This window comes from Sinocyclocheilus grahami, unplaced genomic scaffold (genome assembly GCF_001515645.1).
Source record: "Sinocyclocheilus grahami isolate Dianchi unplaced genomic scaffold, SAMN03320097.WGS_v1.1 scaffold97.1, whole genome shotgun sequence".
NCBI classification, from domain to species: Eukaryota; Metazoa; Chordata; class Actinopteri; order Cypriniformes; family Cyprinidae; genus Sinocyclocheilus; species Sinocyclocheilus grahami.
In genome coordinates, this window is record NW_015505276.1 from 1,223,359 (window position 1) to 1,250,129 (window position 26,771).

Sequence of the window (26,771 nt, forward strand, 5' to 3'; positions counted from 1 at the left end):
AGTGTTTCAGATTTGAGGAAATGCTAATTTAGTGCAAAGATGCAGTGGCACCAGGACAGACAATAGGCTGCTAATCTTAAAAGCCATTGGGTGGAGTTTGACGTTCAGCTCCACCTCGCTGGACAAAATGGGTGAAACTAGACACTCCAAACACACCTTAACCCTACCCATACCCTATCGCTAAATATAACTCCACCCATTAGGTCTACAGAGGTGGAGCTCGACTAGGCAAAACTCCACGCATTACATCCAGAGAGGTGGAGCTGGATGTCATTTGGCTCTGCTCTGGACAGACAGTGAAGCGCATATGATCTTCTGGCCATGGCAGTTGTGTAGGATCCCTAAAAGTGCAGCAGCGCAAGAGGCCCTCAGGTACAAGAGAGTATGAGATTTATACCTGGATCCCTCCTGCCCCGGCCACGACCCTTGCCGGCTGTGGTCGTCAACTCGACCTCCTGCTGGGGCATCTCTGAAATCTTGTGGAGGAACACCTTCTCCAGTGCTTCTGCCATTAAGACTATGTCATCCCCAGGCTGCAGGGGGCAACACATACCATTAACCATATGCCCAAACACACCACTTCGTTCCATTGTGAATAATAGGTGCAGAAATGTGAACCAGTACCTTATTGTAAATATAGCAGTTAGTAAACATGGTGTTGAAGTCTTGAATACATTCTTGGGCATTGATGTAGTAACTGCTCTCGAGGCGCTTCTTGATTGTTCCCATGTCCATAGGGTTTTTGATTATCTTGTAATAGTCCTAGTGAGAGGAGGTTACAAAAGTCAGCATTAACACCACAATCCATAACGCAAGCAGCTTTGAGACTTTCCATGGAGAATATTCATGAAGTCAAAGTAACTATTACACCTTTAAGGGGCCGTTCGCACAAAACATATTTGTGTCTAAAAACATGCCTCCTCTGCCAACTTGCTACTGTAAACAAAAGCTCTCAAAGCGTGCCTCGTCTCTGGGGTCTTCTGATTGGTTAACTTTTTTTGCAACTGACATTGATGAGCGGAGCTGCATGTAAAATTGGAAATTCTTTAAACTTGACAAAATCTTAAAAACGCCACGCTCATGTGCAAGATGCTTCAAAAGACTTGAGATGTGAGTGTAACGGTCACACACCTAGCGTGTGTTTACATAGAAAAACAATGGAAAAGAAGTGCATTGGAATGGAAAAACGTGTTCTGTGTGAACGGCCCCTAAGAGTACTCAAAAGCCCCTTTTCCACCAATAGAGTGACAATGCCCAAACTACAACTGTTTCACCATTCCCACCACAGGAAAGACCGCTCTGAGCCAGAGAAACAGGCTTTGCAATGGTCACAACAATCTGCTGGCCTTGAACTAAAAACTGCTAACGTCAGAGGCCATGGGGCGGGAAAATGATCTCATCAAGTTTTCAAAACACAGAGAATCATTCTGGCAAGACTAATGGCAAACAAAACTAGATAGCACAATACCACATCATTCACATTTGCTGGGCATTGCGATCATGTCTAATCTCACTGCATTTTCCTGTCAATATTTAAAACTTAATTTGGATTCATAAATATAGGTGTGAACTCTTTCTATGCATTTCACCCTTACTCTAGCTTGTTTCCTAATCTAGCTTTCTAAAAAACATAGTATACTACCAATATTGTGACAAATTGCTTATGCTCCTCTATATTAAGTCGCTTTGGATAAAAGCATCTGCTGAACGCATAAATGTAAAATATACTAATTTTATATAATACAACTGTACCAAAAGTAGTTTGCCATGACACTGAATTAAGTCAATTGTTTACAACATCCAAAGTCAAAACTCATCATTATTTTGTATGTCAGGCTTTGCAAAACCCCACAGTAACTGCTTGAGGTATGCCTATGCGGTTTGTTTGCAAGCAGTTTATGTAGTAACACTCTGTAAACGCAGGGAGACTAAATAGCAGACCATCAAACAACACCATGCCATCAAACATCTGCTCCAGCATGACAACTAGCACCATTTCAGTGGCAAAAAATTGCAGTAAAAATCATTGCAGCTACACTGTCTGACAGGACCTGCTCATCACAGACATGACAGGACTGTAAAACGATGGTTAGCTCACTCACAGGCAGATTCAGCTTAATGGCGTCAACAGGAGAGTGGAAAGGCCAAGCGAACTGGTGCTTCCAAAGAGTCTTCAGCACCCCCTTCAGCAGGTACTGCAGCTGGTTGGTCTGGCGCTTGGGCCGGGAAGGGCTATTGGTTTCTGAGGGGCCGGGGTTGAAGATGGAAGGGGCCTGGGACGAGGGCTGCCCCTGACTGCTGCTGCTCCCCGACATCTGCACTGCGTCCAGGCCGTCCCCCATACTGGTGGGGTGGATCGCGGGCAGAGGGACGGGAGGGGGTGGGGCAGGACACCACTCGTTCAGTCTCGAGCCGGGCGCGGGCTCCACAGGGAGAGCACCGCTAATTCCATTGCACTCCTCGCTGGGCTCTCTGTGAAGGAAGCAAATCATAGTCATTAGCTCTTCAATTTACATCTATGCCATCTGCATCAGATCCATCACTGTAATCGTCACCATCATCTCAATTATACTTAACTACCAGCAAACATCCTCTCTGCCCCCCAAAACAGCATTATTCAAATAGTTCATATTTGCTTAAGTAATTGCCCATGGATTCTCTAATTATCCCCCGATGCGATCTGAATCAATGACATCTTCCGCTCATACTGGGTTTTGGACAGCTGTTATTACTCTGTGACACGTCCAAGTAGGTGCAGTCTAGCCAACTGTGGAACAAGCATTGTTGTATGTTTATTATTAAAAATGAACGGAATTCACAGGAGTAACAGAAAGATGCCGCTTATTTCACAGAGATGGCTTTTATAGAATATTAATGTAACCAAAATTCAAAATTTCATGTTTAATTCAATGTGCCATTTGTTATATCTTTGCCATCTGCTATATCTTTAGCTACTTCTGAAATATAAAGTGAAAATTGCTTAATCACATTTTTGTAAAATAGTTTTTTCTTTTTTACATAACCAACAATACAGTGTCTTAAACCAAAAGTAGCAAGCATTTCTGCCATATTATGACTCTTTTTACTGGAAGACTGAGTTATTACTTCAAAATTACAAGGTCAAAAAAATCTATAGATAAATCAATCAATAACATGCATTTAGAAACTAGATAGCATGAGCTTTCATTTCATGCTGACTTTAACACTGAAACCTGAATACTTGATTCTGCTGATACCCAAAAACTACTGTGCTTATTTGTTCTCTAACATGTCATTTGTTTCTTTAATATTTTTTAAAATAAAATAAAAATAAAGACGAATAATTCTGTTAGTTACCAGTTACTAGAATTCCATGAAAAATATAATGTTCACATAACTGAATAATACTTGGTTACATTTTCTACAGCATTTTTTATTTGAAAATCTATAGTGATGACACAGAGTTTTCTGGCACTGGTATCGACTATTGAAATTGACAAACACAAGAAAACAACCTTTTGCTTTACAGCTTTCAAATTTGCATCAGGTGATTTCCAATAAAGAAAAGCATGCTTGTTGAAAACAAGCCCCATGGCTTTCTATGGGTTGGCCAATGACTGGTAGTTTGCTTTGGTAAGATGATTGTGCTTGAGTAAAGGAAAAACAGAGAGAGAGGAAGAAGAGAAGAGAGAGACAGAGCGCACAGCAGTGTCAGCTCAACAACACGACGTGACCAGGAGCCCTCACCCACCAATTGAAGCCCCATCACAGAGTAGTGTAGGAGAGTACAGCTGGTGTGGAGCTCAGAAAACCAAACACATACGCTGCCGCAGACCATCCTGCACCTCCACAATCAATTCTTGTTCCTCAGCCAGTTGTTTTTCGATTGAAGCATGTTAAAGGTCAGCCTGGTAATTGATACCAAAGGAGGGCCCAAATGTCTTCGTCTCTCTAGTAATCACATCCCCACCACTACTACCGCTGCCTGGGTAATCTGGCAATCCCCACACCTACACTTCCTGTTATTGAAACCTCATGTCACCTCATACTGCTGTCTAGAGCCTTGCATTTAATCTTTCTACAAGAGAAACCTGTAAACAACAGTAATGCAGCACTACTACTGAAAGTATTACTTGGATGGGTCAACAGAAAAACGCTTCAAGTTTAGACAGTTGTAAATAATCAGAATGGGAACATTCAGAGCAAATCAGGGCCGTGCAAAAAATCGAATGCGATTTTCATGCGCATCTCGTCAGTAAAGCTGCTCCTGTGATCAGTAGTAAATCTCCAGCACGTGCGTTCAGATGGAGTGGCATTTACTACACAGAGCCGTAGTTCACTGACAAGCTAGGCAATATCACGTTGAAAATCGCAGGCGATTCATTGCCGATTTTGAACGCGATTTTGTGTAGCTTGTCAGTGAACTACGGCTCTGTGTAGTAAATGCCACTCCATCTGAACGCATGTGCTGGAGATTTACTACTAATCACAGGAGCAGCTTTACTGACGAGATGCGCATGAAAATTGCATAATTTTTTGCACAGCCCTAGAGCAAACTGGATGTGTATGTGCTTAAAGAAATAGGAAACAGGATCAGAGGAACGTGTTATGACATCTGATGAAGTGTGCGGACAGACTGCTACTCCCCGGCAGCATGTATCTCAGTCACACAAGTGCTGTAGGGACTCATTGGCACAGTCCCCCTGTCTCCTGTCAAGTCTTCATAAAACATGATACACCAGAATGCATTCAGCCGGGATGAGTCCACAGCGACTGCCATTCCTGAATTATTCAGAATGACTGAGAGGGGGGAAAACACAAAATTCACCTAGCAAAAATAATCTGAATTTGCTTCAGCAGTATGAAGCAAAATTAATCCAGTTTCTGTCAATGCATCCTCCAGTGTGCTTTCCTGCAGTCAAATTAGGGGTATTTACGGCTGCTGGTCAAACAAAAAAAAGAAACTGAACTTGTGTTTAGTCATTTAATGTACACGAGCTTTGGCTGTAGTAAAAACAATAGTGTTATAATGATTTTACAGCACAGCAGCTGCCAAGTGTCCTGCACCAGGCCCACAGCAAAGCCTCTCACTGACACACTTCATTTCACTTCTCTTTTAGCTTCTTGTTACAACATTCAATCATGATATTGGGCCAATCTTTGGGTTTCAATCATAAAACCTGAGCAGAACAAACTCGAAGTTGTTCATAAAACTCCATGCAACAGTTTACACAAGAATGGTTTTTAAAACTATTTTTACAAATTTGTCATGCTTGTTTCATGACGCACGCCCTTTGACTAATAATGTGAGTACAAGTAAAATGTGATTAATTTCTCAGTGGTATGGCAGAGCATTACTCCAGCTAAACTAGTAGAGAAGCAAGATCAGGAGTTCAATTCCCAAGGAAAACACAAGCTAATGAAAAATAAAAGACATTAAAAGCATCTGCCAAATGAATAAAAATATGTCCACAATGAAATGCAGCAGTTCACAAAAAGCTTAGCATAAGCCATTTCCCACACACACACACACACACACACACACACACAAATACCTACACATACTAAAATTTAAATGCCTGTACAACAGGAAAATGAAGATACACTGATACACTTACACCTATCACCTTATACTGATAAAAAAAGGAACCACTGAATTGTTGTTTGGTAACAATTAATTAAAATGAATTCACAGAAAGCAATCAAAATTTACAAAATACAAAGAAATTCAATAAATTGTATAAACAAATATCCTTATCTTTTTGTCATACTTGAGATCTACTTTTACTTCTACAATTACAAGTATTACTACTAAAACAACAAAGACTAGAAAAGAAATACACAATGTGCGGTTGGGGGAAAATGGGGACTTTTTCTTCTAAAAATCTGTTGGAATCAGCAGCTGAAATAGTTTCAAAAATTCCAAAGTTAGAATAGAATAGTTTAGGTAGCAGCATCCTTTTCAAACAACACCAAAAGTATATTGTAACATCCTAAACTGTAAAAAGAAAAAGAAAACACTTCTGAACAGCAGGTTTTGACAAAAAATAAAAAATAATTATACACACACACATATACATATATATATATATATATATATATATATATATATACACACACACACATATATATATACGGTACGGAAAGTATTCAGACCCCCTTAAATTGTTCACTCTTTGTTATATTGCAGTCATTTGCTAAAATCATTTAAGTTATTTTTTTTTCCTCATTAATGTACACACAGCACACCATATTGACAGAAAAACACAGAATTGTTGACATTTTTGCAGATTTATTAAAAAAGAAAAACTGAAATATCACATGGTCCTAAGTATTCAGACCCTTTGCTCAGTATAGAGAGAGAGAGAGAGAGAGAGAGAGAGAGAGAGAGAGATACCTCATATTTCAGCCTAATAAATGATTATGCAATGCTATATAAAACTGTTATATAACAAAAACCCCAAAACAGAAACTTGCATAAATGGTACATTTCAACTACAGAACAGCAATTTTCACCAAAAGGTGACAAGTTTTCAGGTATGAAATAAATAAACTGAGTGTAGAACAAACAGAATATATATATAAAAAATTATACTTTTGGTAAACTAGTGGGTTTCTATTCTCCCACGCAGACCTGTCAAAACTCAGGACACTCGGTGTTCAGAAGCAATCCAAGACACCAATCGTTTACAAGATGCTAATCGTCCCATCTGTAGTGAAGGTCCTTAGATTGGGCAATGGTCTGTGACTGTAACTCCAGAACAGGATGTGTGTGAGCAAGTTTTCTAGAGGGTAAATATTTATTTTGCGTCTGCCAGAACCTGTAGCTGCTGTGAGGGTCTGTGGGTCTGACCAGCATCCTCCTTTCTTCATGCTGTGGATCTCTGGAGAGCTCAGGGTGTGGGAGTTCAGCTCAGAGTTAACTTCACTGCTCCGATCAGCTCTGTAATGGGGGACATCATGTCCAAGTCGGTACACAAAGAGCACAAGAATAATCTTCAGCCCAAAGCCATGAGCACACACATAAAAGTACCAAGCGAAAAATACCCCCAACTATGGAGGAAACGCAACCAAAACGGGGTGGGCTGGGGCTGAGCTGAATTACCCCGCAGGTCCACTGACACGACACATTCAGGCTGCCACACATTTCACTTGTTTTCCGAGTCTAAAAGTATCTGTATACACACAAAGCAGTTGTTTATGTCTGACTAACAGCATTCCTGATGACTCACTTATTGACGAGAGAAACAGTGGTCACGTGACCACTGTATCAACCCTAGAGCTCAGGCGCAGAAAAAGAGGGAACTGACAATCTGCCAGCGTGACTAGCCAGGAAAGAATGCCAAACTGTCTGTTACCAGTAAATGCTCACTCATACACCGCTCCAGGGAAACATTTAGGACCTACCTAAAAAATCTAGTTAAAACTCGTATAGACGAATACACGTCACACAAAGCTGACCTAATTACACTACACTTATACCAGTGGTTCTCAAAGTGTGGGGCCATCAGCAGAAAAAGAAAAGACGACACTGTGCTTACCAATATGGCTGAGCGATATGGGCAAAAATTAATATCTTGGTATATTTACAGTATCTCACAGAAGTGAGTACACCCCTCACATTTTTGTAAATATTTTATTATATCTTTTCATGTGACAACACTGAAGAAATGACACTTTGCTACAATGTAAAGTAGTGAGTGTACAGCTTGTATAACAGTGTAAATTTGCTGTCCCCTCAAAATAACTCAACACACAGCCATTAATGTCTAAACCCCAAACACCCCAAGTGAAAATGTCCAAATTGGGCCCAAAGTGTTCAAAACCACATTCATATTCGTGCGATTTTTTGCGCAGCTCGTCAGTGAACAGCGGCTCTGTGTAGTTAATGCTGCTCAATGTGAAAGCACACACGTGATGGAGATTTACCGCTGAATACAGAACCGGCTTTCTGACAAGATGCGCATTAAATATCGCATGCGATTTATCGTGCAGCCCTAATATATATATATATATATATAAACAGATATTACTTTCAGTTATTTCCACACTTAATTATACCAGTTAAAATGTATTGTATAAGCTTTTGTTACTTTCACTGTTCATTTTAATGGCGCATTAGAGCTACTCCATTGCAGCAGCTCAATACTATAAATCATAAAACGTTTTTTCTAAATTAATGCAGGGAACCACTCGTTATACATTATACGAGTGCACGCATACTATTTTGGTGATGGAATTTGCGTCATGCACAGTGTACACGGACAACTCGCATACGAGTAAAAACCGAAGTATTTCTCTCACTCCGAAGTGTGTCTCTCACTCCAACACGTTTGTTTTAGTGCAGAGTGAGAGACACACTTACAGCCTAGCGCATTTCACCCAGTTCGCTAGTTTCACTTCTGCTTTAAATAAAGTTGTGTATGCTTGACGTTTAAAATAAATGTTGCTTATAGTGAATGCCCCTATCATTTTTGTTTGTTTTATATTTACGATTTAGTTTTAATCCAAATGCATGCACTAATGTAGCGAACAGCAATCAAGATCATGCAACAGAAGTGCGCGCTCTCAGACTCTCTATCTCACTCTCCTTACCGTCAAATAACTTTAGTAACTTGTGCATTGTTTTACTTACTTGCTTTTGACATATCCGACCAAACTACAAACCTTCCAGTGATGTCTGTGAGATATTCACTCAAAAAGCTTGCGCATCTGTGCAGCTGCACGCTCAATCCACTCAGTGCGCTCTGCTTATTAGCTCGGGCACATCCGCTATACAGGCGTGAATATTGAATGTTTAACATTATATTAATTACTTACATGTACTTCATAGACATCCTTAATCTCTAATAACTCCATTCTACTCTCTGTTGTTCTGTTTTCAGTGTTTCTTTTTCTGGACACTGCTCTATTCACACGCTGTTTGGTATCGGGGCATTTTTACGAGTACGAGTACAGGAGCGCAGTATCGGACCCGATACCAGTATCGGTATCAGTGCATCCCTAGTTTCAAGTGATGCAGGTGTTTTTTTCACTGCAGGTTTTTCAATTAAAAAAAATAATAAAAAATGTTCATAATGTTTAGTGAAATTATTTGGTAGTCTGAAGTGGGATGGGGATTCGGGATAGGGGGGAGGGGAGGGAGTGGCAGAATTTTTTTTATAGATTTAAAGGGGGGCGCGACCCAAAAAAAGTTTGAGAACTACTGACTTATACAATCATTTTAAAACGCTGTTCTTTTGAACTTTGTTCACCAGAGAATTCTGAAGAAAATGCATCACTGTTTTTACAAAAATATTAAGCAACAAATCAGCATATTAGAATGATTTCTGAAGGATCATGTAACACTGAAGACTGGAGGAATGATGCTGACAATTAAACTACATTTGAAAATAAATTCAAATAGAAAACAGATATTTTAAGTTATAATATTATTTTACAATATCACTTTTTTTTATTAAATAAATGTAGACAACCCCAAACATTTCAACAGTGGTGTTTCCCTGAATGTTTCGTATTCAACAACTCCAATGCTATAATCACGTTCTATAGCACACTGTTCATTACAGACAACAATTCTGATCCATCCCTCAGTCAGTAAGAATAAATGGAGAAAAAATTTAGGGCTCTATGAAATACTTTTTTTCCCCCCTCACATTCCATTCTATATTTATCAGATTCCATTTTAATAGTAAAAAAATTTTAACAATCAAAAAGTGTAATTAATTTAATTCAATTAATAATTAGTTTTTTTGTACAATAATAAGGCCTCTTAATTTTAAGTTTAAGTACCTCTTTTAATTGTATTTATTTTTAAAGAAATTCTGTATTTTGTACTTAAATTTTTCTGTTGAAAGCATAAAATATGAATTTAATTGATCTTTTAATCAAAGTTAAACAATTAAACATTATTATTATTTCTACATTAGGATGTATATTCTATTGTACAATAGTAATCTATTTCTGCCACAATTTCTTCAAATTAAACTGTGTTGCCGTCAAGACCTTTGAGTTTCTGTATGTATATGATATGACCAGGGCCAGATTATCCAATGGGCAAACTTTCGAACTCATGAAAATGTTCGTATTTTCAAAATGTTAGTTAGTATGAAAGAGATGTACACCTGCTCATATGTTAATGGTGCTTAAAACATTGTGTTCTTTTTGGCAAACTGATGACACTGCGTGTTGATGCACTGCCGTCACAATATTTATTTTATAAGTTAATTTGCTCGTTTTTTTTTTTTTTGGAGCTGAGACTATGGTTGTTTAACTTTGGGTAAAACGCAGCGCTCGTCACTGTCACAAGCCGTCCAATCAATGGGACAAATGCTACACCGACCAACCATCCTACTTGAACAACGACTGAGCAACAATGGAGAAGTTAATATTACTGGTTACTGCATTTTTATATTCAGTTATATTCTTCAAAATTAGATACTAGCAATATGTTACTCCCGTGAATATTCCACATCATAGCAACCAAACCTTCAGCTGGAAAAACGCTGTGCCACCAAAGAGTCCAAGCGCCACCAGCTGGCCATTTTCAGAAGAGCACCTAGCAAAAAATGCTTTGATGGACACGTTCATTTGAATATTTATTGTTAGGCATATGGCTTTTCTTTTTTTTTTTGCCTTTATGAAATATACTGGAGCCAAACCTGAGAAGAGAGTCCAGAATATTCCACTGTGTTCCTGGCCACGTAATTTACGTAGCTGTGTATTTCATAGGTGGGGATTATGTTCAGGCAGCGGCTGTTTGCACAGTGAAAATAGCATATTTTCTTAGCGATAGATGCTATTTACACTAAGTCCAAATAGCAGCATTTTTTTAGTGATATGCTATTTACACTAGGTGCAAATAGCTTTAGATTCTATTTACAATGTTAAAATAGCAGGATTTTCTGCTATTCATACTACTTCTTGCAAATAGTGGTAATTATCTGCACCTCAGTATTGTAGTACATTATAAAACAGTATGCAATAACTTGTGTAAATTTTAATTTTAATTCAAATTATTAAATGGATGCCATCTTATTGGGACAATAAATCCCTCCCTACACCTATACCCTAACCCTACCTGATACTTTATCATCAACTTTTTGATTATTTCTTTCATTTTCATTGAAAATAAATGCTTTTCTGATGTGATTTGAAATTTGAAAAGGGAGAAAAAAAGTTAGCCAAAAGGCGGATTTGAACCCGGGTCGATCACGTCAAAAGGAGTATGACACACGCTTTACCATCTACGCCACTAAATCTGACGATTGATGACTGTCTTTCGTAATGTTGACCAGCCGAGTCATACGTTGGTGGGCGGAGATAGTGTAAATAGCCTCTGCCAACAAGGTGGGCTATTTGCACTTAGTGAAATAGACACTCCGTTATGTCATTAAATCTGATGTTTACGAAGTGTTTGTGAATCTGGAGGAGAGTTTTCGGGAAGGTCTGTTTTACGGGCAGATTACTTTGAATTTACTCACATATTTACGCAAGTTTCATGAGTCCCTATGTTATTATTCTGTTAATATACAAAAATACTGAGGCGCAAATAGTATCTGCCAATATAAAGTACAGATAGCATAATTACTCTTTACACATATTGCAAAGACTGCTGCTGGTCAAGGAACGCATTTTTGCAATCATGTGATGTAAATCCTGTATGATAGAGGATGCGATCATAGGCTGTAACCTGTGAGTGTAATCCTGTATAAGCTAGAGGTGTTTCCAACAATTAGTACTAGGGGTGGGACAATATATCGATATGGCGAAATATCGTTGTCCTTCGCCATGCGATACAAGAATCGATATCTGATGCCAAATATCGATATTTTAATTACAATAAGGTGCTCTATATAGATTTCCCTGCTCCCAGCGTCTAAAAATGTGTGGAAATTGTGGCAATGCCATTTCCACCTTCTTTCCAAAGCGCTCTGAGCAACCATGAACCGCATTCTCTATGAAGATGAGGAAGCACGAGGAACCGATGGATAAACAGATTTCCAGCCACTGTATTAGCTGTACTGCTAGCTATATATACACATACATAAATACATACATACATATATATATACATACATATATATACACACATACATACACATACACATATATATATATATATATATATATATATATATATATATATATATATATATATATATATATATATATATTTATGGAGATGAGAACTAAAAAACTGCCCCGGAACAGCTATTAGCGTGGACCATAGGCACCGATCACGTTATAATTGCAGAGCGCTTATTCAGTCCATGAGTAGCCTAACCTCTCCTAACTACATGAGTGAGAGAGCGGCGCCGGCGCGTCCAGTTTTATGTCAACAAAACTGGATGCTCTCCCTCTCTCTCAGATATTGCAAGTGCGCGTTATGCAGTGGGCACCGACCGGCAGAAACATAAATCTGCTTTATATATACATTTTTATAGTTCATAAGCAGTTAAATGTGTTGGTTTACACACAAAGAAAAGTGTAAGCTTGATTAATTTACTTAGCATGTTAAATTTGATTTACAGAGCTTTTGTGCTGTTTTCTAACAGTTTGGACTTGACTAAAAAGAAAACTTGCACTTAATCTTTTTACAGGCATTTTGTTTTCATAGTTAGACAGATATCGTGATGTAGCCTATCATTATAGGATTGTCTAGCAATATATTGAGTATTGCAGAATCGCTGTATCGTGATATTATTGTATCGTGATTCGTATCGTATCGTGTGGTACCCTGCGATTCCCACCCCTAATTAGTACCCTATAATTTAAAACCTTGATTCTGCGCGCGCACGTGTGTGTGTGTGGATGTGGGGGGCCCGACAAGACATTGTGCCCAGGGGCCTCTGAATTCTTAACCCGGGCCTGCATATGACAATAGTTTTTCTCATATGAAACAATCAAATACTCATGGAGTGGCTCAGAGCAGTTTTGGAGATGTTGTTCATGTACTTATGTCCTCATTTAGTGAGATGACAGATGCTGAAAACAGCGTTACGCGTGGTTCAGTATATGTAGTAAAAACAAAACTGTGTGTCTGTACCATTCATTCACACAAAGAAACACAGAACATGCAGAATTCATATATAAATAATAATATATAAAATAGTTTTTTTGCAGTGTAATATTCACAGACACTAATCCATATCTGATTTGAGAATGCTGCCTTGTGTGATTTATTCATCTACAACTTTACAAATTCCATGACATTTCGCATTATTCAGGAATTTATGGATTACGCAATTCCCTTCACATTTTCCACATTGTGGAAATCACCGGGCAATACAACAGCAAGATTTACATGGCCAAAGTCATCAAGTGATTCTTATAATAGTCTCCTATTAAAGTAAGAATAGTACTTGTGGAAATACTTTCAAAGCTGTATTTTAAAACTTTTCCAAGTGCAATGTCTTAGCATGTTAAATTTGATTTACAGAACTTTTGTACTGTTTTCTGGACTTGCACTTAACCTTTTCACAGGCATTTTGTTTTCATAGTTAGACAGATATCGTGATGTAGCCTATCATTATAGGATTGTCTAGCAATATATTGAGTATTGCAGAATCGCTGTATCGTGATATTATTGTATCGTGATTCGTATCGTATCGTGTGGTACCCTGCGATTCCCACCCCTAATTAGTACCCTATAATTTAAAACCTTGATTCTGCGCGCGCACGTGTGTGTGTGTGGATGTGGGGGGCCCGACAAGACATTGTGCCCAGGGGCCTCTGAATTCTTAACCCGGGCCTGCATATGACAATAGTTTTTCTCATATGAAACAATCAAATACTCATGGAGTGGCTCAGAGCAGTTTTGGAGATGTTGTTCATGTACTTATGTCCTCATTTAGTGAGATGACAGATGCTGAAAACAGCGTTACGCGTGGTTCAGTATATGTAGTAAAAACAAAACTGTGTGTCTGTACCATTCATTCACACAAAGAAACACAGAACATGCAGAATTCATATATAAATAATAATATATAAAATAGTTTTTTTGCAGTGTAATATTCACAGACACTAATCCATATCTGATTTGAGAATGCTGCCTTGTGTGATTTATTCATCTACAACTTTACAAATTCCATGACATTTCGCATTATTCAGGAATTTATGGATTACGCAATTCCCTTCACATTTTCCACATTGTGGAAATCACCGGGCAATACAACAGCAAGATTTACATGGCCAAAGTCATCAAGTGATTCTTATAATAGTCTCCTATTAAAGTAAGAATAGTACTTGTGGAAATACTTTCAAAGCTGTATTTTAAAACTTTTCCAAGTGCAATGTGGTTTCTAGGGCTGCCACTAACGACTATTTTTATTTCATTAATCTATCGACTAATTTATCGATTCATTGATTAATCTAAACAATTAATTTCCCACACACAAAAAATCAACAATTTTACTTAAGAATATTTTATTAAACAAAATGAAATCCACATTTCTATGAAATCCTCATTTTAAAGCAAAAATAAAGTGCAACAGAGTGCAAGAAGCAAGTGTCCATCTCATAGTCCAAATCACTGAAATCAAAGTTCAGTATTATAGTGTAAGAATGACAACATATCCACATGTTCTAGTCTACTAATAATAAAATGATAATCAAAAAACACTGCAAGTTAACCTACACCAGGGGTGCCCAACCCTGCTCCTGGCGATGGACTGTCCTGCAAAGTTCAGCTCCAACCCTAATCAAACACACCTGAAGTAACTAATTAAGGTCTTCAGGATCACTTAAAAATTAAAGACAGGTGTGTTTGATTAGAGTTGGAGCTAAACTTTGCAGGACAGTCGATCGCCAGGAGCAGGGTTGGGCACCCCTGACGTACACGCATGTAAATAATTAAAGCGCATATACTGTATTAGAACTGCATCGCATATAATTATTTAATTAAATTGTAGCGTTTGTGAATTCACAATTATGCTTAATTATGATTTTAAAATGGGTTTAATATATCATGCAGCCTTGGGAAACAGTCTAATAATGTTTTACGGATTCTCGTCCGTGAAATGCGGCACTTCCGGTATTTTGCCGGTTAGTTGACGGGAGCAAAATTAAGTCAAGGATTTTTTCGTCGAATCGCCACAGCCCTAGTGGTTTCACATTGACTTTGACTATAAACAGATTAAATATATGCAATTTCTGTTTGTTTTATAAACAGCAATGAGTCAAAAGAGTGATAACTATGTAGCTTCACTGTGAATGTGAACTTTGACGCACAGAACTGTCAACAGCAGTCTACTAACAACTGCTGACAGGTTAATGTGCCTCCAGTTGCTAATATTTCTTTTATCAAACAGCATAGGCTGTTGGCACTTGTTTTTTTACAGTACAGAGACTATAGATAATACTATGTCAAACACTGGGTTTCCTGTAATCTGCACTGCAATTAAATATGACTGACGCATTACAAATGCTGTTGATAGAGCTTAACTACAATTTACCCAGAACTTTCCTTTAAAGCCCAAGAAGTCTCTTGAATTCACCTAACTATAAACCACCACACTTAAGGGTTTCATACGGATGAGCTCCCAAACTGAACAAACACATCAGGAAAATCACACACCAATGTGAGATAAAACACACTCCAACTGTCTTGTACCAGCAACACGCAAATGAGCTGTTGTGACTGCAGCGAAAGTGGAGTGATCACACACACGGGCTGTGCAAAAAACACATGAGAAATCCAGGAAGAGCTCGCACTTAAGTGACAGACTGGAGCTGGGAGCACTACACGACCCCACCATGAGTTTACTCCAGCTGGTGCAGTACGCACACATGCACACAGATGGCCAATAACCACCAAATCTGTGTGGTGCAGTAACGTTCATTCAATACGCTTATAAAGATCAACAGCCAAATAATTCATTCAAACACAGTGGGGGATTTTTCCATAAACAAACCACTTCATTAACAACTCAACAGTGGTTATCCAGCTGTTTAGGGCAGGTTTTACTTTAACTCGCTCTGCAGAGGTTTGGAATAAGATTCAAGAGATTATTAGACTATTATTATCAACTGACAACTCTGCGTGTGCATTATGTTGAAGAAACATGAATAAACTCCTTTAGTTAGACCAATGCAAGTCAGGCTCGGAACTTTCCCCTTTTTAATAAACAAAGGAAAACTTTCTCTGATGTAAAAATCCCCTCAGCAGTGCTAGTTTCAGTCTGATTTATTACATGCGTTACTCCTCCATACAAGCAAATGGGATCTCCTGATTACATAATTTCTCTACTCTAGTGCTTTTAGGCTACGAGTTACTTAAATGGATAGTTCACCCAAAAATGAACAGTCATAAATTACTCACCCTCGTGTCGTTCCAAACCTGTAAGACCTCCGTTCATCTTCGGTACACAAATTAAGATATTTTTGATGCATCCTGAGAGCTCTCTCACCCTCCCATAGACAGCAAGGATCCTTACACGATCAAGGCTCAGAAACGTAGCAAGGAGATCGTTACAATAATCCATGTGACATCAGGGGTCAACCGTAATTATACAAAGCTATGAGAATAATTTGTGCACAAAGAAAACAAAAATAACTAGGGTTGGGAATTGAAAATCGATTCCGATTCCAGAATCGGATACCTACGGTCAGGAATCGGATACTTGTCAAATTAAAATTTCGATTCCACCTATCGATTCCTATGTGCTTTTTTTTTTCTTCATCTGTGAGGACCGGACCTAGCGATCTGCCAGGACCTTGCTCGCTAATCTAAGCGTTCCAAAGTTTGGCTACAATTGCGATCAGAAGCCAAAAAAGCCAAGTATAATATCTGTGATAGCTAAACATGTTGCAAGAGAGGTGTCACCAGCAACATGACAAAGCACTTTAATTTAATAGATCGTTAAAGATCGCAAACATGATTCAAACACCAACGCGATTCTATTCCTAAATTACAATGATTCGTCCGTTTCATTCCTCAGCCTTTGACGTGTGCGATCAATGTAGTGATCACTTGGTTCATCCGTGCAGAGTACGATCACACCAGTGTGATCTGAACATTTAAATCTGCGTTCGCACTGCCGTTGACCTAAAGAGAGCAGCTGTCTGTCATGAATGAAAACGCTTCAGTCTTTTCAGTCACACAGTATCATTATTTCTATGTTACAAACATTCAAATCACAGAAGTACTGGGATAAAAGTTTATAGTTCAGATATAAACTGTGTACGATGTGTATGGTAGCGATTAAAATAGAGTAAATCACCTTTTGAAAGTAATTTGACACTTCAAATTAAGATTTATCGATTACACTGTTACGCCAGTAGGTGGCGCAAAGGGGCTGTGAAAATGCATTTTTGTCTTTGAATCATACAAGAGATTCGTTCAAGAACGCCGATTCATCCAGTAATGAAACAAGTACATCTTGAGTGAGTCAACGTAGTTTACGTTCATATCAAAGCATAATATAATAAAAAAAACAATTTACATATAAAATAAAATGGGTTTTTACAGCACTATAAGGACATCTGGACAATTTCTCCAAAACGTAACTTCACACGGTACCAAACCACACAGATTAGACTATCTGCTAATATTACACAAGATAAAAAAAAAGAGTGATAAAAGTACTAGCTATTACTACTACAACTATTTTGGTGTTATATTACAACAGATAAAACTTTACCAAGCAAAGATTTATCAAAAAAATGACATTGAAACACACTTAATGATTTAATGCATATTACACCATGGACTGAAAGTTTTGACATAACCAGATCCTGGCTGACATCCATCCTGACTGTTTCCAAGACTCTGATTGAGAAAAGTTTTTAAAAGCCCTGTGAACAACAAACAGCACAAACAATAAGATAAATTTGCAGTTGGCAGTCAAAGAAGAAATTACCTTTTACAGAACAAAAAATTTACGGGACTTTCCAAAAACCTTTTTTAAAAATCCCATAGATCTTTTCAACATACTTTTATAATTCAATTAACAGATTACATTGTGAAACTAAAGAACTAAACTACATGGGGAAAACTGTTAATCATATCCCATATTTAAACTGGTTTACACAGATCAGGTCATGCACACAAGACATCTGTTAATTGGCTACACTGCTGAACTGTGTGGCATGAACAGAAACTTTTGACCCAACGCAAGTACAAGTAATTGCTGCAGCCTTAATTATAATCATGACAAAGTGCCCTAACCAGGCCGGACAACTGGATTCCTGAACACTGAAATGCAGTGCAGCGTGACGATCACAAATCACAGCCAATCAGAACACTGTGTGCACGAGTTCACTGTTTGCACACAGTCACATGGTGTGCTGCACGGCGTAAACGACATACCTTGAGACAACATGCTTTTTTTATGGTACAAGTAGCTTCGGGGGAATTGTCAAATATTATTGAACTCTACACTTCCACAATCAGTCTCTCTACAGCCATGTTTAATATATACATGAGGAGCAACAGTAATAGAAACCAAGCAGCTAACAAAATGTATGGACACAGCTAAGGAAAATGCTAGTATGTTTATTTATTTTATTTTATTGGTTTATTTTATAGGGACCATGCATATTCATGAACATTGTTGTATAAATATACACCATGTAAATATGCCAGAATTAGTAACAACTACTTTTCATCTGCAGTCCCTAGGCAGGTAACCTAAAACTAACAAAGACAGCCAACAATACAACATTCATTCACTATAAATGAAGATTAATGTAACACTTTATATACCAAACAAGCATACTTGAGACGTTTGAAATTGTCAAAGCTTAAAAATGTATGTCTCTCTAAGATGTCGCAATGGTGGAATGACAATGCCTTTTTATCAAAAGTTATGGCTTTCTTAAATAGAGATTCAATACTTTTAAGAGTAGTTGTGCTAGTTAATGACCAATTTGTAAAACAATACTCAATATGTGAAAAGATCATAGTATATAGGAACAACTTGGCAGCTTTGGTGTCAAGAAACGGTCTAACTTGTTTAAAATTCTGCAAATTGAATTTAACTTTATTTGCCACCTTTTTTACATGACGTTTAAATGTTAAGGTGGAGTCATATGTGACTCCTAGATACTTGAAATCATTAACAATATCAAGCTCCTGTCCTCTAAGGAACACATTAGAATGTGACACCTTCATATTTTGTTTGGTAAACGCCATACAAACTGTTTTTTTGGTGTTTAGGTAGAGACATGACTTAGTAAGCCAGTCATCAATGTGAGCCATTGCAGATGTAAGTGTGGATGCTATCTCTTGGTAGTTCTTAGCATATGTAAAGATTACAGCATCATCTGCATACATCTGAACATCAACATTTTTACATGCCTCTGGCAAATCATTTATATACAATGTAAATAGAATGGAGACTTTGAATTATTAATATGAACACATTGCTTTCTACTGGACAGGTATGATTTTATCCAGTTGAGAGCTTGTTCAGAGAAATTGAAACATGTTAATTCTAACAATTAGCGGTTTCTGTTGAGTGATGAGCCCTGAACCCAAATTGCATAGGGTGAAATAAATTATTACTTTTATTGAGCTGTTGAATTAGTAATTTAGCCACCCATTTTTCGACAATTTTAGAAACAGGCAAAATACTGATTGGCCGATAATTGGCCATATCTGATCTTTCACCTGACTTAAAAATGGGTGTGACCAGGGCCATCTTCCATGCTGATGGCACAATGGATTGTCTTAAAGACTGATTAATCAAATATGTAATAGGCTGTATAAGGATCTCTTTATGCCTTTTTAAAAAATTAGTATCAAGGCCATTGATATCCATGGCCTTTGAATTCTTTCAGCCACTGATAGTATTTGCTACTTCTATTTCAGTTATTTCTTGTAGGTGGAAAATCGGCTGTGCATACTTAATGGAACAAATAGAATAGCTAGGTGAACTAAAAAATTGAGTTATTTCATAAACAGAGTCTAAAAAAAACCTTGTTTAATTCGTAGATATGATGATCGGATTTGTAACTAATTCAGTGTTGATTTTCAACTCTAAATATTTATTGTTATAATTCTGTTTTCTGCCAATCAGCTTGTTGATGGTTTGCCATATCTTCTTCCCATTTCCTCTTGCCTCTTCAATAGTATCAATGAAGAAGTTGGCTTTAGCTTGTCTTAGCCTTTTTATTACTTTATTTCTTAAGGAGGTACATTTTTGTCTGTCTATTGTAAGACCTGTTTTTAAAAATTGTTTCAATAATTGATCTCCTTCCTTCATAAGTTTCCTACACTCTTCATTTAAACAGGGCAATATATCCCTACTTTTCTTTTGGCTCCGCTTTCTGAGGTAGGGCCCCATAACTTTCTTAATTGTTGATGTAAATTGGCCACAGTCACTCTCCAGATCACCTTTAGAGAGGACCCTGTTCCAATCAATCTCTCTTAGTGCTACACTAGATTATAGGTCTTAGTAATTCTTTCCGGTCTATTTGTAAATAATAAATCTATTTTAGTTTCAGACCGATTAGTTATTCTTGTAGGTTGTTCAATTAACTGTGTAAGATTTAAAAAATCTGTAATATTTTTAAGCTTTTTTCTTCCACCCTTATCACTCCAATTTATATTAAAGTCCCCCATCAATATAACCTCTTTGTTAAAATCCAAACTATGAAGGAGGTTTTTTAACTGATCATAGAACTCAAGCTTTGCTGAGGGTTTTCGATATAGACCGATTAAACTAAATGCCATTTCAACTGAAAGTGAAATGTTGACACCAACACACTCAATATCAGTTTCCCTATGCCATTCAATTTGTTTGCATTTAATAGTACTTTTCACATATAATAAAACTCCGGGCAGGAACGAGTTAAACAAGTCTCTGTCAGCCCAAGAAAATCAATATTAGAATTTACAAGCAAATGTTCCAGTTGTTCATGTTTGGTTGCCATACTCTGAATATTTAAATGTCCACCAAACAACCCTTCAGCTTTGCATCGAGGGCCCCACACTGTTCGAGCCTGATTGAGCGTTTGGAAAAACTTTGCGATGTGGTGTTTTTTCATCACGGGATTCCTAGATCTAATTGAAGGCATAATCAATGCCAGATCTACACCATGACGATCCGGTATATCTCGGGACTCACCACTGGAGATGTTAATATTCCGCTCTTGCAACGAGACGACCTCCTCAACACCGCCACCGGAGTTTGTCGAGCCAAACACAGCTCCCAGCTGCAGACGCTCCGGACCAGCGGCCAACGCCACCCCAGAAGACTCCGCCGAACAGCCGCCAACAAAGGCCCCCAACCGAGCGACAAACTGATATATGTCAGTTGTAAAAAGTATAGAGAAATTTAAAAGAACTTTAATATAAAAATGGCAAATGTTACACATTTAAAATTGTCAAAGAATTTAGTTAAGCACTCGATGATTTAAAAAATTATTTATTGCTATTGATTGAAACAGTTTTAATTATAATTTATATTTGAGTCATACAGTCAAGGCTATGCAGTGTTTAACTCCGGTTTCAATGTCCAGTCCAGTACTGTTTTAAATTGTGCAAATAAATAAGGTTCACAAGCTTGTTCCAGTCTGGATATTCTCAATAGTGCATTTCAAAATTGGGAAGATCGTGATTCAGATTGTGGACTGTAATTGTGTGTTTTAAGATTGCTATATGATATAGATTGCGAAGATCACCCACCCACCCCTAAATCAAAGACATTTCTATCAACATGGTATAAGACGGACCTTGTTATTACTAAGTAATTATACACAGGTTGCACAGTAAAAACAGGATTAAACATCACAAAGCACATCTATGAAACAGATTTACCTAACCCAGGAAAACAAGCACAATCTCAATAGATATAGTGACCATGAGTCAGATTCTGAGAACTAAAATCAGGAACAAATCTTGATCATAAACTGTAATGAGCAATACAGTATCTGGGAAATGAAGGGCAAATTATGATCGGTATTAAATAGTCAAGCTCTTCTGACCACTTCAGAGTCATCTGGAGTTATGCATCTAGATGTGAATGAATGATTACACAATTGAAAAGTCATACCACTGCAATATATCACAAACAAAGCAATGTGCCTAAATCCATAAAGACCTCAAAACAGTGAAATATACTATTTAAAAGAGGTTGTTACTTGGCTAAAAGCTTGATTTTTCCATTATATGGTTGACTGTCTCGCGAGGTCAACAAGGAGACAAGGAGGCTGAAGGTTGTAATATTGACAATACAGGAGTAGGATTAAACCTGTCTGAAAATAACTTGGAAAAAGGAAATGCAGGTCGTACAAATGCCTTTCATATCACTTACCAGCCAAACAAATTTCATTAGGGCTGCACAACTAATTGAATCAAAATGTTATAAAATGTTTCAAGTCTGCTGTCGGGTTCCCATATAAAATGCATTGGGAATGCTAAACGTTCATTTTATTTTCCTCATTCCAAACATTTTGGCAGCTACAAATTACACAAATGCCCCTTTGCAATGTCACACGAAAGTGAATAAATTACATTATTAAAAATAATTAATTTCTCTTGCACCCTGACCTGAGATCAAAAGGCACTGGGTCTCAATTACTAATAATTGCGTGGATTATTCATACTTATCCACAAAAGAGGACATATCACGAAAAAATGTCCACCTAATTCACAACGCGCGCATACGCACATGAATTTGTTCTTAACCTCGTTCTAATGTTAATGAATTTTGAGGATTACAAACAACCCACTGAGTGCCCGAGGTTAGCAATCTGCATAAAACGCATCCAAACCATCCCCCATAACCTTTACCATAACCTTTAGCCAGCTGTATATCAGCGTAACCTCACAGCTTAAGCTATAATGCACCTTTTCTTACTCTATGAAGTAATGTATTCAAGATCAAATGTAACATTTTTCAATTTTATCTTAACACATTAGGGCCACCCAGAGTGACTGTGTATGGGTGGTTTTAGGTGTTCCTACATTTCTTTGCAATTTTAGAATAGATTTTAGTGTGAAAGTTTTTGATGAATCATGATTTGTTCGTGAAAACATTTATGCGCTTTAGTTTAGCCTCAATTTCATTCGACTTTTATTCTGTTAACCTTGCCATCCATGACCACTAAAAGGCTAGCTGAAATGAGAAGTGTCAATTCTCAGAAACTATGCTTTATTTAACAATGTTAATGCAAACTTTGTGTTTAATTGCTTTTGAAACTGGCATGCAGAAAAGCAAATGGTATAGATACTGATTACCTTATTATATACTTATGATATAACTCTACAAAGCAGTGGCTTGTCAGTAACATCCAACACTATCAAAAGCCTGATTTTGTTTGAATTATACGTAAAGAAAATATTTCCAGCAATAAATGCGCTAATATAACTTTCCAGAGCTTTACCTTTGGACAACTTAGCAGTGACATTAAAACTGTCAATTAGTAAGGGCACACTGGGTTGTAAAACTCTTCACTGCTCTAGGCTCTGCTCAAAAGCATTTACTATTCTTGAGAAGAATGACTAAATAAAGCACATGTTTCAGCCTAACTTTAATCATTACACAAGTGCAACAGGTGTTACGGTGCTTTACAGACTTGAAATAGCACAGAAAACAGGTTGGCTGCTGTACTAATAAGAACGTGAACTTTATGAACCTTTCCGACCAAACCCCCATGACCACCAAGGAGCGACATTAACTGCAGAAGCGTCTGACCCGGGGCGCTAAACTTCCTGCCCCAAACGCCCAGCGGAATAAAAGCTGACCTCTGAACTGGACACAGATCATTACATACCACTATGGAATGTGTGCGAGGGAGGAAGCAGCCTCTGGTTACTACGAACATGAGCGCACACACACACCAGAAAATCTGGTTCTACAGGCAGGCCAAGCCCAACCGTGACACACGAAAGGGAGGGTGTAAAAACCGACGGCAAACAAAATGGCTGCATCCCTAACGAAAGTAAACAATTAATCATTTATGCTTACTGGGAGTTTCTCAGGACAGAAAGCTCCAGGCTCCCAGTGGAGGTCTAGGTACAGAACCAGGGCAGCAGGTTTATTTGCTTGAAAGCATATGCATAAATAATAAATGAAACTGTACAGTGTCAGTTGCTCAGGCCAAGAGTCCCACCTCCCTCATCCATCTCCCCTCTCCTCTTTCACACTGCAGTCTCGCCAACGCTCCTCCTGGGAGCTGTTCTTCTCCACATCTCAGGCTTCACAGCCGCTTCAGCTGCCATCAGAAAGGAGTAAAACCATCTAACTTCACAGTTGTGTTTGTGTATTACAAACGGCTCCTGAAGTGGAGGGAACTAATCTGTTCAAACATCAGTGGGGACTCCACAGGCACCTCCGTCAAACAAAACAGAGGTGTTTTGAACATTTGCCACGCCGTGTTGTTTGTTCTAGCGCTTTGATCAGTGACCTAAAACGACTCCGGACGGGGTCTAACAAATGTCTATTGGAGAACGGAGCCAGGAGCGCACTGGCACACAGTAGGCATGTGCGCAATGTGACTGGAGAACTTTTTTCCACTGCAGCAGCTCTCCGACTGCAACTGTTCCACATGCCTCACACAACTCCAACTCCAGGGTGGGAATGTCCAGCTCGCATGTGACACACATTCTCAAGCCTCAAGGCCGTTTGTTATGCACAGAGGTTGAATATTTCAGAATAAACTACATGTGATTTTGTTTAGTTGTCTGTTTTATCTTCAGAACCGTGGGAGAACCACAATCTCCATTAAAAAAACAAAAACAAACTCAATTTATCCAGAATCATGCAGCTCTATTTTGCACACGAACAGCTCTTAAACAAGTCCTGTTTTTATGTAGCCTGCTGATTTTTGTTCATGGCATTCAGCTGCAACAATGTTTTGCAAAAGAGACAGAATATCTGATATCTTTTTTTAAATCACATTGGAATCAAAAATGAGAATCGAAAAGAATTGGAATCAATAAGCAAAACCGGAATTGGAATTGATCAAATTCAAACGATACCCAACCCTAGCGTTTAGTCTCTGTCATTCACTGAAATGCAACATTAGTACAGTAAACTCATGCTAGGTGGTTCATTTAAAGACTATAAAGCAAGTCGTTGGGTTGAAGTGCTTTTCTAGGTACACCTGAAGGACTTTGTCTGATTAAACAAGCAAAGGACAGAAGGACGTCTATTCTAAGAACAGCACAGAGCAAACAAACAAAGACAAACTTCCTAAGAGAAAAAGAAACCCTATTGTATATGAAGACCTTGATTCATTTTGAATGTTGCCCACTAAAAACTCATGGGAAACATCTACAAATTTAACTGAAATTTTAAAGGGGTCATATGATGCTGCTAAGAACACTATTTTGTGTATTTGGTGTAAAGAAATGTGTTTATGCGGTTTACAGCTCAAAAAACATTTTCCACATACTGTACATTGTTTCTCCACTATGCCCCGCCTTTTTGAAACACGTCGATTTTTACAAAGCTCATCGGTCTGAAAAAGCGAGGTGTGCTGTGATTGGCCAGCTATCTAATGCGTTGTGATTGGCTGAATACCTCAAGTGTGAGACGGAAATATTACGCCCCTCACATACTGTTGATGCAGTGTCCCGGCCGGTGCGATGAGACAAAAACATTCAAACCCATTACAAACGAGGCATTTGTTGCATCCAGTGGGGACATAATTACGGATTATAATGACTTACTGTCTTTTTTACGCGTTGCGTTGCGCCGCGTAAGCACAAAACTCTGTCTGCATTTGTGATTGGAGAAATGACAAACAACAAGTGCTACTCTAACACTGCCCAAAACTCGCGTTTGAATCATCAGTGGCAAATCCAAACTTCCTAAGAGAAAAAGAAACCCTATTGTATATGAAGACCTTGATTCATTTTGAATGTTGCCCACTAAAAACTCATGGGAAACATCTACAAATTTAACTGAAATTTTAAAGGGGTCATATGATGCTGCTAAGAAGAACATTATTTTGTGTATTTGGTGTAATGAAATGTGTTTATGCGGTTTACAGCTCCAAAAACATTTTCCACATACTGTACATTGTTTCTCCACTGTCGCCTTTTTGAAACACGTCGATTTTTACAAAGCTCATCGGTCTGAAAAAGCGAGGTGTGCTGTGATTGGCCAGCTATCTAATGCGTTGTGATTGGCTGAATACCTCAAGTGTGAGACGGAAATATTACGCCCCTCACATACTGTTGATGCAGTGTCCCGGCCGGTGCGATGAGACAAAAACATTCAAACCCATTACAAACGAGGCATTTGTTGCATCCAGTGGGGACATAATTACGGATTATAATGACTTACTGTCTTTTTTACGCGTTGCGTTGCGCCGCGTAAGCACAAAACTCTGTCTGCATTTGTGATTGGAGAAATGACAAACAACAAGTGCTACTCTAACACTGCCCAAAACTCGCGTTTGAATCATCAGTGGCAAATCCTTTAAATTAAAACGTACTTACGTGAGTCAGAACAGCTGGCTTGTAGTCTAACATTACTCTCCCACGATCAGTAAACAGTCCTCCATAAAATGTGCTGCACACATCTGGATATTTGGGTTAAACTGTTCTGGAACAGTGTTGTAAATACAACTTAACCACTGATTTGTAGTCGTGTTTTCTTTTGGAAGATCAAACAAAGTAGTTTCGCTTTCACAACGAACAACACAGTGGCCTAACGTGAGGGGAAGCCCCGGCTTAGCTTGCGCTGAGGCCGGCTAGCGTGAGCCGAAGCCCCGGCTTAGCGACAAATGAGCGGTAACCACGTGACGGACCCCGGGCTGGACTCTGCTTTGTCCACGGTGAAAGTTGATGTATTCCCTCAGCAACCAGCACTGATCAGCTCCAGGCATGATGAAGC

At 38.3% G+C, this 26,771-nt stretch overlaps 1 protein-coding gene across 7 annotated transcripts in view; it reads right to left on the bottom strand.

Moving 5' to 3' along the window:
- brd4 (bromodomain containing 4) overlaps positions 1 to 26,771 on the bottom strand; it is a 93,189-nt gene that overhangs the window by 13,572 nt on the left and 52,846 nt on the right. For 6 of the 7 annotated variants that reach the window (XM_016275924.1, XM_016275923.1, XM_016275921.1 and 3 more), the window contains 3 exons: positions 2,103 to 2,472; positions 625 to 762; positions 398 to 533 (listed from right to left, as the gene is read on the bottom strand). In XM_016275924.1, coding sequence (XP_016131410.1) covers positions 398 to 533; positions 625 to 762; positions 2,103 to 2,342 — 514 coding nt within the window. In that variant the 5' untranslated portion in view covers positions 2,343 to 2,472. Of the gene's footprint in view, positions 1 to 397; positions 534 to 624; positions 763 to 2,102; positions 2,473 to 20,119; positions 20,127 to 26,771 lie in introns of those variants that run through there. The other variant, XM_016275925.1, reaches the window with a different exon arrangement.